This window comes from Ovis canadensis, chromosome 23 (genome assembly GCF_042477335.2).
Source record: "Ovis canadensis isolate MfBH-ARS-UI-01 breed Bighorn chromosome 23, ARS-UI_OviCan_v2, whole genome shotgun sequence".
Taxonomy (NCBI): domain Eukaryota; kingdom Metazoa; phylum Chordata; class Mammalia; order Artiodactyla; family Bovidae; genus Ovis; species Ovis canadensis.
The window spans coordinates 48316699-48331023 of NC_091267.1; the positions used below are offsets into that span (position 1 = coordinate 48316699).

The 14325-nt window shown below is 43.1% G+C and overlaps 2 protein-coding genes across 8 annotated transcripts in view; one reads left to right on the top strand and one right to left on the bottom strand.

The window, feature by feature from the left end:
• Positions 1-275: 275 nt before the first annotated feature.
• On the bottom strand, positions 276-11188 carry SNRPD1 (small nuclear ribonucleoprotein D1 polypeptide). Of its 3 annotated transcripts, none has more exons than XM_070289462.1 (6): positions 10888-11169; positions 7755-8199; positions 4502-4578; positions 2849-3040; positions 610-715; positions 276-449 (listed from the first exon to the last, which is right to left on the bottom strand). In XM_070289462.1, exons 2-5 carry the CDS (start codon positions 7766-7768, stop codon positions 639-641), a joined length of 360 nt encoding a protein of 119 aa, XP_070145563.1. In that variant the 5' UTR covers positions 7769-8199; positions 10888-11169; the 3' UTR covers positions 276-449; positions 610-638. The 3 variants fall into 3 exon arrangements, with proteins under 3 accessions (XP_070145563.1, XP_070145565.1, XP_070145564.1); XM_070289464.1 differs by having other exon boundaries at positions 7862-8199; positions 10888-11061; XM_070289463.1 differs by lacking the exon at positions 7755-8199 and having other exon boundaries at positions 10888-11188.
• ESCO1 (establishment of sister chromatid cohesion N-acetyltransferase 1) overlaps positions 10941-14325 on the top strand; it is a 43752-nt gene continuing 40367 nt past the window's right edge. For all 5 annotated transcript variants that reach the window (XR_011252375.1, XR_011252374.1, XR_011252373.1 and 2 more), the window contains exon 1: positions 10941-11412. The gene's annotated coding sequence lies outside the window, so the exon portion shown is untranslated. The remainder of the gene's footprint in view (positions 11413-14325) is intronic.

Here is a 14325-nt window from a genome sequence, read left to right on the forward strand (position 1 = left end):
GAAGTATCAAAAAGGACTTATTTTACGTGTAGGAAGATTCCACAGAAAGGAATCAAGGTAAAACAAAACACGCCAGTGCATGTGAAATAAAAAGGTATATATTCTACATACATTCATAAAAGAAATATTTTAGTTCAAAAAATTAAAAGCCTGATCTAAGATTGGAATTACTGTAGGACGACCTAGTAGTAATGCTTAGCTCTTACTGTGTTGATATCAAGTATATACACATGAACTTTAAAAACTTAATATGATATAATCAACAGACAAGTGTGTTACATTTACGTTTATTAAAAACTGCTACAAACAAACAAAGCCTGTACAAAAAACTTGCAACATCTACCCCTGTGGAACTTGTAAGCTCCAGCAACATTATCGCTTAGGACTTCACATTCCCCTGCCTTGGCCTCATAGTCTTCCTCTGTCACGTATCCGTCTTCCTGCCCCACCTGCCATAAACAAAACCAGGACAAAAAACATCCCATAATTCTTATCACGCTGAAACAGTAATCGCAAAAGACATTATCACTCAGGGACTCCCTCTTTCTCTGCCTTGGCCACGCCCTCTTCCTTGGCTGCCATAAACGAAACTTGTACGAAAAAACATACCGTAATCCTTACTACTTTCTTGGGAGACATTATCGCCTAGGACCCCCTCTTCCTCTGCCTCTGCCTCGGCCTCGTCCTCTTCCTCGGCCTCGGCCTCTTCCTGCAACTGAGGGAAGAGAAAAACAAAGTAAGGTAAATTCTCTTCTGTGCTGATGTGACCTGGCCACTGCCAACAGCACCTACAGTAAAGAAAACTTTAACTCAGCTTCTCTCAAATGTAACCTCAGAGTCACCTCTTCTGATACTTTATCATACAGAACCAAGAACTGCTGGCCTAATACCTTAATATTTGTTTCATTTGACTTTATTTATTGAGAAATTCATCAAGGTTTAAAATATTTTTTCTTTGTATCATGCCTCAAATTCACCACAAAATGAAACACAAATGATCTGAACTTCACATAAGATGAAAGAGATTTCATACTAATGGAACAGAAACACTATGTGCCAGTTTTGCTACTGAAGAGAATCCAAGTAAGTTAATTCACGTTAAGAAAGTTTAAGATACACTGCATCAAATAACAACCTCATGATTTTTCTGAATCTTAAGTCGTCTGACCCAATCATAATTTAGTACTTTAATACAGTAACAATATCCCTGTTACCTGGTCATCCTAGCTCTGAGCTTCCTATTTTCAGGTATCTATGAATGTTCTTAAAACCCTGACATTTCTACTCATCGTTCAGAGTCTTATCATTCAAAGCAATAGAGTAAATCTAGCACTTCTCTTGAAACAAGGCAGATTAACCACACTTATCTCCCATTCGCTCTGAGGTTCTATTCACGATAGAAAAGAAAGAAAAGTGGCAAATATCCATGGAGCGAGGGCACAGAAAAAATGCAGCAGTTTAAACATCTCAACAAATTTCTAAGTCAGAAAACAGACTGAGAACAACAAATTTTTAGTAAAGGAAGAATAGCCTCAAAAAGACCTAGGACCTTAGAAGCCAAGGGTAAGGTGAGGCAGGAGGCTGAAGACATGGGGGAGAGGCTGACAACCCTTGTTTGGGGCAGCAGACTGGCTAGCCCTCTTCCTATCCTGCAACGCTGATGCCTATTTCCCTGACAGGTAGGCAGGAAAGGAAAGAGAAAATTAACCTAAAGACTTTGAAGCAGAAAGGGTTTGGATTTGAAAACAGTTGCAAAGTGGATGGCAGCAAAAGTCACCAAGCCAGAGGGACGAAGAGAGGGATCAAGTCAGTGTTTTTCGAGCTATGTGGTACAGCCTGAACGGTTTTTGTTTTTTTTTTAACTGAAAGAGAATAGGACAGGAAACTTAAGGGCATCTGCATGTATAAAGACTAAACAGTTCTTTGTGAAACTTTGAATGAATAGGTCATGATGCAAAAAGTGGACTTCTTAGTGTGGGTGGGAGGAAATGTCTCAAAATCATTGTGCTAAGTTCAGTATTAGTCCCTTTCTCCTGTCCTGCTCCTGCGATGCTGGTTGCCAGACATGTCTCCCATGTGACTACAATCTTTTTCTGAGAAAACCAGTTCCAGAAAAGATTTCCACATCCTAAAATTTGAGGTTGCCTCGGTGGAGAAGCAAATTTACTTTGAATCCACCAGCGAAGGAGTCCAGCCTCCCTTCCCAGAAGTTCTCTTTCCAGGGTCCTTCTTAAACCATGGATGGCCAAAGTGCAAGATACTACAGTAACACCTTCAACATAAAGAGCATATTAAGAGGTTAAATAAAAGAGAAACCAGAGAAAACAACACCAAGTTTAGAATAAAAGACAGAGAGAAAAGTAAGAGAAGAGACTCAGTCAGTCAGAAAACTTAATTATTAAGAATTCCAGAAAGAAACAACAGAATAAGCAAAACAGAAGAAATTTATCAAAGGTACACAAGTAAATTTCTTAGCTCTAAAATACAAGAATATCCATACTGAAAGGGCCCACCAAGTACCCAGAACAATGAAATGGACAAAAAGCTAAGTCATTAAGGAATTTCAGAATAGCAGGAATAAAGGGTTCATCCCCAAACGTTCCCAAGTGTGCAGGGAATGGGAACCAGGCCATGCACAAAGGACCAGCAGGTAAGAACAAACAACACTGGTCTTTTGAGTAGCAATACCAGGAACCATAAGAAACAGCAGGTGTATTCATATGACAAGTATAGGCAATTAAAAGCAACCAACCAATCTGTGTTGTTGGCAGATATAAACATATTTTGAATAGTGCATTAGGTTATAAATATGCCATACACAAAAATGTTTATAATCCTTCAAACTTACCAGCTTCCCTTTTCTTAGATTTCACCTTTGGTTCCACATCCACGAGCAGTGTATCCAGAGGTAAGCTGTCTGGCAGAATAAAATACCGAATGTTATTTCCTCGAATACTCAGTGTTTCCAGCTGTACAGGTTCTCTGTTCTTCAGGGTCATTTTCACTGCTTTAAGATGTGTATTCATACTGACGTCTACACCTGGAGGGAAAAAAGAGGGCAATTATTAGCATAAAAAGGAAGGCAACCGATTTATCTATCAGGCCACAGTTGGTACTATATTAGCTCTATGAGCTAATTTATGAGCTCTATGAGCTCATGAGCTCTATGTTTTTATGAGCTCTATGTTCCAGGAATGGTACGCTAAGGCATTCTAGTTTAATCCTCAATGTCCCTATGGTAGATGGTATGATTATCCCTATTGTGAAGACTAAAATATACAGCCAGGATATAAGAAACATAACAGTGGTTGTCAGTGAGGGGAGAGAACTGGATTTTTACTAGATTTTGCTCCCCCAATTTACTAAATTTTTCTTAAGTGCCTACTGTCTGTGAGGCAGATCTTGCACTGTACTACTTTTGTCTTCTTCCACCACTGTATTTTGAATTCGTAAAAAGCAGGAAAAACACTCAGCCTCCTCCACAACATGTAACACAAAGCTCAGAAGTGAAAGTGAAAGTCGCTCAGTCCTGTCTGACTCCGAAACCCCAGGGACTATCCAGTTCATGGAATTCTCCAGGCCAGAATACTGGACTAGGTAGCCTTTCCCTTCTCCAGCAGATCTTCCCAACCCAGGAATCAAACCAGGGTCTCCTGCATCACAGGCGGATTATTTATTAACTGAGCTAGAGCAGACTAAATCATTGTTTAAAATCACAGAATTTTAACAGCAAAATTATACTTCCTTAGATACGATCAGTATGTATCAAAACCTTATACTACATGGACTTCCTTTCACAGCAATTGGTGTTGCAAAGTTCTAGCAAACTCACAAAAATCACCAATTATGTAAATATTTCAGAGAGTAGAATGGGGCCATCTGCTAAGACAGCATTTTCTTTCATCAATTCTTTTAAAAAATCTGCCCTTTGGCGGGTGTGTGTGTGTGCAACATCTACTATCAGTAAAGAATCATAGTGGCTTTAAATATAAAACTACATATCAAACATCTAACATCACTAAAGCAGAGACATCTAAGAAAAAAAGACAAAGAAAATACTCAAAACTGTTATGCTTAGGTAAAATTATGGTTCCTCATCACCCCCTCCCCATTTCCTATGTATGTTTTACCCAAGATAATCAGATATGGAAACCGTATCCTCTATCTTCAAAGACTTTACCATTGAACAGGGGACACAAAATTCTAATAAAAGTACTATGTGTTTTGGAAGATGTAACACTCCAGGGGGCACATACAGGCAAAAGTGGAAAAGGCATAAATCAAGAAAACAGTGGTTACACATAGGATAACCTGAATCCAGTCTGGTATTAGCACAAGAGCTTAAGGGGAGACACATGTAAGAAGGTGCATGTAGTACTCCAGACAAAAGGCATGAGATTTGTACTAAATAAATGTTATTAACCAAACAAAGAATTCTGGCCTTGCAGGTCAAAGAGACAGGGGGGAAAAAAGTGTTATAAACTCAGTCCAACCTCCATACCTGTGATTGTTCCATGGACCTGTGTTCCATTCTTTAATTCAATGGTTACAGTTTCGTGACTCAATTTCATCAAAAATCTATAAAGACATATAAGAATAAACAGCAAGTTTTTACTTTTACTACTCCAAAAACGCGTTTACGAAGTCAAAGTGAAATTTCTAGATGTAGAAAACGTGCTCTGGATGCTGTCTGCACCCATTCCCGTTAACAGTGTGCATTATAATTCCCCTAGTTGTATAGAAAGGGGCCTCAATAACAAGTCACTGAAGAGTCATCCATTCCTCACTTCACCTATTCTGCTCTCCAACTTATGAAACAATGCAGAGGAAATTGAAGAGTTCACAGATTCACAACCACATCTAGGAAAGTGAACAATAATCCTACAGTATGATCTAATATGCAACTCATATTCAAGATTTCTGGCCTATAGTATAGTATGTACTCTGTATACTCTACCACAGCATCCAGCACAACTGTAGGATTCCCACAACTGGAGGATTCCCCATGTCCCCACAGGGAGAATCCACTTGAGGGGTGGGATTAGGAGCTTTATATCTAATCCTGGATTGTAACAAGCACTAAGAGTTGGCAAAAATGTTTCCATGATTAAAGGGAAGTCAGCCTTAAAAATGTAACTTTTTAAGAGGTATAGACAGCCATCAAAAAAGGGGAAACTACTTGATCTTGTATAAAAGCAAGTCTCAAACCTGCTCTCATATAAAGAAAAACCCAAGTGTTAAATCCTTTCCCTTTCCATATTTGCTGTCAAGGAAAAAAGTCTCTCTTAATGAATTGAATCCAAATACATTTTATCCAGTCCAAGGATATTTCTTTGATAAATAATACATGCCATTCTATATTACCTGGTACTGCCTATGCTTGGTAATGAGTATTAACAGTGAGCAAGACTAAGCCCCCAAGGAGTTCAAACTCTAGGAGAAGAAGAGACACATAAAATAATTTTTTAAGGTAACTACATAAATTTCAAGCACTATGGAGATACGCACAGGTTTTTGTTGTTGTTGTTTTTTTATCATGAATATAATGTAGCATGAGTAGGAAGGCATCAGATCTTAGTGGACTTCTAACAAGTCTGAAAGGCTGCTAATATATGCAGCAAGAGAGATAAAAGCAAAGACACAGTAAGAAATAGCACAATGTACACAGAAACTATATGTATTAGTACTGAAATATTAAGTCCAAGAAAATGAGTAGAGAAGAGTTGCCTTTCAGGGGATGCCCCAGCTCTGTTAAAGAGTTCTCCTACGAGAACAACAGAAGGGTTTTCATCAGTGGAGTGAAGCATCACATTAGATGACAAAGTAGGTGTCTTCTGGGGTTGGACACGACTGAAGTGACTTAGCAGCAGCAGCAGCATACACTTTTCAAAATTGGGAAATGATGCTAAATTTCACTGTATGAGACATTTACCTTTTAAGAAGTGAGATTTAAAAACCTGGGTGGGGAAAAAAGGAAGTCTGAACAGCTTAGTGGTGTCATGGAAGTGGCAGGGAGGGTTCATGGAGGGCAGGAGAAAGAAACACTACCATCCAAGCCAGGAACCAAACAAATTAAAATTATTTTCTGATAAATCTTTCACTATCTGAATTCCCTCTGCTTACTGAATTTCAGATACTCAGATAATACTTAAATATTCAGGTAAAATGGGATCCTTCAGTATACCACTGAAATGGCATCCAAAGCCACACTATTAAATTAAAAAAATCAAAGAAAACAGAATAGTGAAAGATACTTATTAGGTACTTAAATCTGCCAAAACCTGGCAATTTATCAAATTATTAGGATCATCAAGAGGAATAAGTCATGGATGACTCCCAGGTTTTTGATCAGGGTGACAGTAAAATAATAATGTCACCAACTGAGATACTGAAAGAAGTCAACCAAATCTGCAAGCCACTTACACAAATAACCATTTTTTCTGGTGCAAAATACATTCTTCAGGTATTAGAAATTTTGTTTCTATAGTCTAAGACACGGAATAGGATTCAGTACATTCATTAAAATTTATAGAAATACTCTGTCACTGTCACACAGACTGTCTTTAAATGAGACAAACTGATTTCAAAGAGTAATACATAAAACTTAACTATAGATTCAGGTTGGCAGGTATTGACTACACACCAGTTATATCTCAATAAAACTGGAAGGAAAACAATGTACAAAAAGTTGACCTTAAATGCACTCTCTAAAATGCCACCCTGAATGAGCATTTTTATATGTTATTTCAAATGTACTAGAAACTATCTACTTGTCTGCCTTCACCACAAAACATAAAACTCCAGGAAGGCAGGGACCCTGCCTGGAAAAAAAAATAAAAAAGAAAATAATCCATTATGAACGTACAGTGTAACAGGTGCCCAAAAACTAGTCGACACTGACAATCCTTGACTGAACAGACAGTAAACTAGCTAAGTTAGTTTATAACTGCCTGCTAAGATAGAAACTTAGTTATCAGAAACCTCTGCTTCTATGTTCCACCTCTCAGTCTCAAGCAAAACCACCAAACCCAATCTATTTGCAGGGAGTACAGAATGAATTACTTCAATCAATAAGCACGTCTTCAGTATGCAAAACTAACCGGCCAAATTTAAACACAGATACAAACCAGAAGAAATCTCGAGTATCTGTGTAATTAGTCAAAAAATACAGCAAACAGATTCTTCCTAAATCAAAAGCTTACTCTACAGGGAATTAATGCAGACTGTATAACTTAGAGTCTAGGGAGTAACAACAAGAGGGGAAAAACACTAAGAAAACAACTTACGAAATCAAAAAAGTCTGACTTTTTTGATTGAAACATTTGGGAATTGGGTTACATTATTTCTTAATAAACCTCTGCTGCATGCTGAGACGAAGCAGAAAAGTAACCCAGACTAGAGCACAAGTTCGACGCCAATCAAAGTCTACCGACTTTCACCCAGAGTTAAGAGCTTGGGAGCCTGGCGCTGCACCTCTAAGGCCTCTATGACTCTAGGTGGGAACACCCGGTCTGGCCTTTATTTCCACCTCTAGGAAGACAGGCAGGACCCCGGCACGAGCCAGTCTGAAGCCCAGGCCCGAGCGCCTGCGGGGGCGCGGGCCAGGCCGGGCTGCAGTGGCGGGCGCCGGAGGCCGTTGGCAGGCCGCGCGCGCACGCGGCTTTCGCGCCTCCTGCATCGGTAGCAGCCCGGCCTCCCGCTCCGGGCCCCGATCGGCCCTCCCGAGGCCCCACTCCGCTCAGTCACCTCCTCACCTCACGAGCTTCATCCTAAAGGCGCCGTCACCCTTTCCGCCCGATAGTACACGAAATCCGACCACCGAGAGCCGAGGTTGGGCGTATGAATGGCCGGAAACACTTACTCTCGGGGATCCGACGTAGAGACCGCGCCGAGCGCAGGGACGCACGGCGGAAACGCTGCGGCCGTGCTTGGGCTTTTCCCTTCCGGCTGCGCGAAGCGCCACGGCGGCCCCTGGCGGTTGGAGGTGTGCCTCGCAACTGCTGAGGGTGTTTAGGGCAGGTTTAGGAGATTTTCAGTATGGAGATTTGAGGAGATTACATCCCCTTAACGGGCAGGGCAGGGCTCCGTGTATTATGCAGCACCAGATTTACTCGTTAATGAAAGTTAGTTCTGGGAGAAGTCCAGAGGATTATGCTAATTCTGTTCCAACAGCAGGAACTTCAACATTGCTTTATGTGCCTGAAGAAAATCACACAATTTAACTGATTATAATATAACTAATGGATACTTTCTCCTTTAGTCCAGGTGATCTCCAAAACTAGAGCTTTAATTTGTATCTCCAGCTTGGACTTCATCCCTGGTCATCAGAATTCCTGAATATTGTGAGGCATTGCTCATCAAACATCAATGTCATCTGGAGGAAATGTTAGAATGAAATTCTGTCAGCATGGGGTCTGAAATTCTGCACTTCTAACAAGCCTTTTTATTTTTTATTTTTATTTATTTTTACTAACAAGCCTTCAGTTGATGAAAATGCCCCTAGTCCATGGATCTCAATTTGAGTAGCAAGACTGTAATGGACTTATGTGTGCTACCTTCTCAACATCTATCCCCCTGTCTTCCCAACAGCTCCTAATAATCTCCTGGTGATCCAATGTGGACCAAATGGCCATCATTTTTGTTTTTATTTTCTAGCTTGAAAATTTTTAAGAATTTTTACTCTCTCATAGTATAAAACCGTCAAGAGTCCTGAAATAAAGTCAGCAAGAATGGAGGAACAAAGAAAAAGCCTTTATTTGCTGCTAGCTAGAGGGTCAGTCTGAAAATGAGACTCCGCTGTCTTCTTGGAGTTAGCTGAGGTTTTTTATGTTACAAATGGCTTCCCTGGTGCTGCAGAGGTTAAAGCATCTGCCTGCAATTCGGGAGACCTGGGTTCGATCCCTGGGACAGGAAGATCCCCTGGAGAAGGAAATGGCAACCCACTCCAGTATTCTTGCCTGGAGAATCCCATGGACAGAGGAGTCTGGTGGCCTACAGTCTATGGGGTCGCAAAGAGTCGGACACGACTTAGCGACTTCACTTTCACTTTGTATGTTACAAGTATTTAGATTGGCCATGAGAAAGAAAAGAATAAGGAAATGAGAATGCAACCAGCGGGGCAATACAGCTGTTCCATTAATTTTTAGAGGCGGATGTCTTAATGATAAGGGCTTCCCTGGTGGCTCAGTGGTAAAAAAGAATTCATCTGTCAATGCAGGAGGCTCTGGTTCCATCCCTGGGTGGGGAAGATCCCCTGGAGAAGGAAATGGCAACCCACTTCAGTATTCTTGCCTGGGAAACCCCATGAACAGTGGAGCCTGGAAGGCTACAGTCTTTGGTTGCAAAAGAGTCAGACATGACTTAGCAACTGAACATTAGCAGCATGCAAACCCCCACCAAATTCACTTATGCAAATCTTCACCAACACTAATTGTCACCAATCTTTTTATGGACAATTTGATAGGGGTAAAATTAGACCAACAGGCTACAGTCCATGGGGTTGCAAAAGAGGTAGACATGACTTAGCAACTAAATAACAATTAATTTGTTATGTATCAAAAATAAATACATATGGTTTTATATGGTGTAACCTTTGTAAGGATTCCCATGTTCCTGATTGTGGCCAACACAAATACAGTGAATAGACAACTGAGAAGCAGAGGCTCTGGAACTTCCCTGGTGATCCAGTCGTTAAGACTCCATGCTCCCATAGCAAGGGTCAGGGAACTAGACCTCCCATGCAGCAGCAAAAAGATCCCACATGCTGTAACGAAGACCCAGCATGGCCAAATAAATATCTTTTTCAAAAAACAAAAGCCAATTTTGGGGGAATGGAAACTTGTAAATATGGTTTGTGTAGGTGTGTATGTCAGAACTTAATTTATTACAGATAAAGTGGTTTACACACAAAAAAAATTCCACCAATTGTCTTGACAATCTAAAGGTGAAGGTAAATGTATTAATGTCAGATATTTTATCAGTAGTAGATAACCAGCTTTAACCAGGTTGGCAGTCTACTCCCTGGCATTAAGGGCACAGACCCTCTGCTTAGTGGAAAATCCATGCCTAAATTAGAGCTCCCCATCCATATCTTGGGTCCTACAACCTCCCAACAATCAGTTGATTATGACTGTTTACTCTTGTATTTACTACTGGGAAAAAAAAATTCCCCGTATAAATGGGTGTGTTTAAACTTGTGTTGACCAAGGGACAAATGACTGTGTCAAGGATTGGGGATGTGGGGGTGAGGGGCGGCAGACAGGTTTTTGCCAATTATCAGAAGATATGGTGGTGGGCCAATGGCTTCACCCACCAAGAGCTCTCATTTTGGTTTTTAAACCATAGCACCTCTCCAGACTAAACTGACAGGCAGCTCTATAAAGTTTTATGGAAGATGATGAAAAAAAAAATCAGGTTTCACCAACTTAAGAGGGCATATTGGGGTGGACTTGGCTTCAAAAATGGAGGGCAGTAAGAACCATGGGGAGAATCCACTTTTGATCACCTCTTCAGATTCTCAAAGGCAAGAGGACTCATTTACCTATCCTCACAGTCCTACAAATAAGCAAAGAGAAGCAGAGAGGGCGTGTTCAAAAGCAGTGTAGAATCAAGAATCCTAGGATCCTGGATTCAATCTTTGGAGGCCTTTGTCTCAACACACGCCGTGACTAAATTTGGTGGAACTTCCTACAATTTCTTGTCAACTCTTGTGCTCTGATGCCCAAGGAGGAAAGTGTGCAAAGAGACGCTGAAGCCCTGCATTTTGGGGAGACGCTGGAGAGCAATGCCGGGAAGGAGGGAGAACGGATCAGTCGCCTCCCCTTTTTTGTACACTGGCTCGTGTGGAAGATGAGAGGTATCTGAACTGGAAGTCGCAGAGAGCAGTACCTGCAACCAACAGAAGAACCGCTGGCGACGGATCTTCAAGACAAACCTCCACCGCTGGGGGCGTGGGTGGCTTTATTCCGAGACGACCGGGGGGAAACAAGGGAAGCGGCTGCCGGTCGGGTACAAGGCGCCCACCCGTGGAGGCGCGCACGCGAGGCCTCCCACCGCGCCTGCGCTGCGGCCGGACGCGGGCTCGCCTCTCCCCGACGCCCCGCCGTCCCGGCCGGGGTGAAAAACGGCGTGACACGCAGCGAGCGTGGCGGCCATCTTCAGCCTCTGGGCACGTCAACGGAGCGGGTTCGGGCAGAAGAAGAGCGTTGCGCAAGCGCGCCCAAGACGGTCCCAGGTAACTCCCATCTGACGGGCGAGGCGTCGCCGTCGTCGCCGGAAGTTTGGCGTTTCTGTGCCGCGGGAGAGGAGGCGGCGGCGGCAGCGGCAGCAGCAGAAGCAGCTGAGTGTCTCCCGATACCCGGATGTGAGGCGGTCTGCTGGCTCGCGTCGGACCCTCGGCCGGGAGCGAAGAAGGTAGGCGAGCGTCCCGCCCGCCCCGCCGCCTCTGTCGTCCTCGTCTGCCTGTGGCCAGCCCCTCCGGAGAGCCGGACGCCTCTGTCCTTTCCCGTCCCACCCTCTGGGTCGCGTCGCCTCACACGCCTTTCCTCCTCCTAGGGTCTCGGCTTCGGGCGCCCCCGGGAGGGAGTGGGCGGTTCCGGGACGCGGTCGCCGGAGGCGGGCAACCAACCTGCGCGGCTCGGCTGCCTGGCCGCCGCATCACCTGCCGCGGCCCGCTGGGAGGTCGGAGGTATTGAGCAGTCGTGGCCAGGGTCTCGCCGGGGCTTCTGGAGCTCCGTGGCGGCGTGCAGCCATTGCGGCGGCCGGGGCGGTGTCGGCCCGCAGGTAGCCGGGCCTCGTCCCGATCTTCTCCCCCGAAGCCGCTGCTCCAGCCCCGGCGGAGCTGCTGTCCTGCGGCTCGCTCTGCTGCCCGCCGCCCACCCGCTGACCCGGCGTGAACCCCGAGGCCTCTGCAGTCTGCGGGCTGGGCTGTGGGGATCCCGGCTTCACGATCCTTAGCCTGGGAGGGGAGCGGTGGCCTGGGTCCAAGGTCAGAGAGGGATTCTGGTTGGACCCGAGGATCTGGGCGCAGGCCAGGCTGCTCTGGAGTAGAAATTGGGTTTGTTGAGGGCCATCGCGAAGTTTGTAGAGAGAGATGCGAGCAGAAGAGAGTTGAGTCCTCGATTTTGATCTCTGTTCACAAGATTATTTTACAACGGGGGTGGTTTTCCTCGGGCAGAATGGGAGAGATAGCTACTCCAAAAACTGGAGAACACTCCCTCTCCCACACCCTCAAGGTTCCCCTCCCCCATCCCCAATTTTTTTTTTTAATTGAAAACCCACCTCATACAGTAAGGCTTCTCTAGTGGCTTAGATGCTAAAGAATGCCTGCAGTGCAGGAGACCCAGGTTCGATACCCGGGTTGGGAAGATCCCCTGGAGAAGGGAATGGCTACCCACTCCAGTATTCTTGCCTGGAGAATCCCATGGACAGAGGAGCCTGGCAGGCTGCAGCCCATGGGGTCGCAGAGTCGGACACGACTGAGTGAGTAACACACGCACAGTATTTTACAGGAGACGGGGCGGGGGAGGAGGGAGTAAGCTTTGAGGTTTGAAAAGTACTGTGAACCTTGTTTTCCGGTAGCCTTTGGATGGCTGAAAAGGGATTCTTTCTGCAGGAAGTAATTGCAGTACAGAGTATTTAGATAGTATTATCAAATGCCGTTTCAGTAAATAGCCTTTGCAGGAACCAACAAAAGAATGCTACTTAGAACAGTAGGATGTGGGTGTACTTTGTTTTTTTCCCACCTCAACATTTTTTTTAAAAGCTGGGTAAAGCACGAGTTCAGTTTAAAATATTTTGAATGCCGTGAATTATGCTATATTCAGCGACTTCTGGTCAGGTCTTTAGTACGCCCGGCACCAGCGGCAGTGGAACTGGGTCTAATTTGAAAAACTTAACCCCCATGGACAGAGGAGCCTGGCGGGCCACGTCCATGGCGTTGCAAAGAGTTGGACACGACTTAGCGACTAATACACTAAAAAATCTCACCGTGGAATTAGATATGAGAGTAGGATGAAAAGTGCTTAATTTGGAAGCTGCAAATTGAGGCCTAGAGCTTGTGCGGAAGTGAGAAAGCTGTAACACAGACACTTCCCCTTTTTAGGCAGAATGCAGTATATGCCCCTAGGTCAGATGTGTTGACTTTGGAAGTACCCGACTTAGAAGAAAACTTGTCCTACTTTATGCACATCTGCTCATCTTACTATTTCTTGGGTAAAGAAAATTCATTGATTACTATTATGATTTTGTAGTGAAAAAGTAATTGTTTTAACATCAGCTTTAAGCAAGATTTTGTGGTAGCCCTTTAAATCAATACATTATGCTTCCAGAAGAACTGGGAAAAGGCCCTAATTAATGAATGTCATTAACCCCTTTTGCTGGGTGGCCCTTTTTAGCTTGGTCATTCATTACAGCACAAAGCTGACTGTAATTATTCTAATAATGAAGGAGACTGGCATTGCACAATGGATTTTTTTTAATAGTTAAAATGTTTATCATGAGATTTGTTACCTGATTTATATTATACTTTGTGAGTAAGTTGAATAACCTCAACTGAAGGTGATCAGAAGTTGAGACGGTAGTTAGAAACTAACTCCAGTGAGATTTTAACCATACTTAATTTGCTTAAGGACTCGTTTACACGCCCCGCCCCCCCCCCGCCCAAGCCCAGACTTTAATGTTTTCCTGTGCATCCTTTTTCCTTGGCACAGTAAAAGTTCTTTGGCTCACTCTCTGCCTAAGTTCTTTCTATCAACTACTGTGGTTACTTTTGACGAATAACATCATTCTGTTGATCTGACCACCCTGTCTTCTTTTTTGCGAGAGCTACATTTTATGCTTAGTTGCATTATAGTACACCTGAAGAAGTCAAGATTTATGTCATCTGCTCTCTTCAGCTTACTTTAAAGATTTATGGCTGTGTATGTGAAATTCACAAGAGATAAAGCTCAGTATATAAATTAAAATGGGGTTTAAGATGTTACTTTTTAAATTTTTATTTTATCAGCCACACCTCATAGTTCGCAGGATCTTCATTGCCTGACCAGGGATTGAACCCTGGTCCTGGCTTTGAAAAGGTAGAATCCTAACTCCTGGACTGCCAAGGAATTCTCTTAAGTGTTACTTTAATATAGTGGTCTCAAGCTTTTTGGTCAGGATCCCTTTACATTTTTCTTTTTTTTCCCCTTTACATTCTTAAAATTATATAGGACTCCAAATAGCTTTTATGTCTGTTATATCTATTGGCAGTTACTATATATTAATTTAAATATATTTAATATATAATAAATAGCTAATAAATAATTACAGGTTAATATAAATAACTTT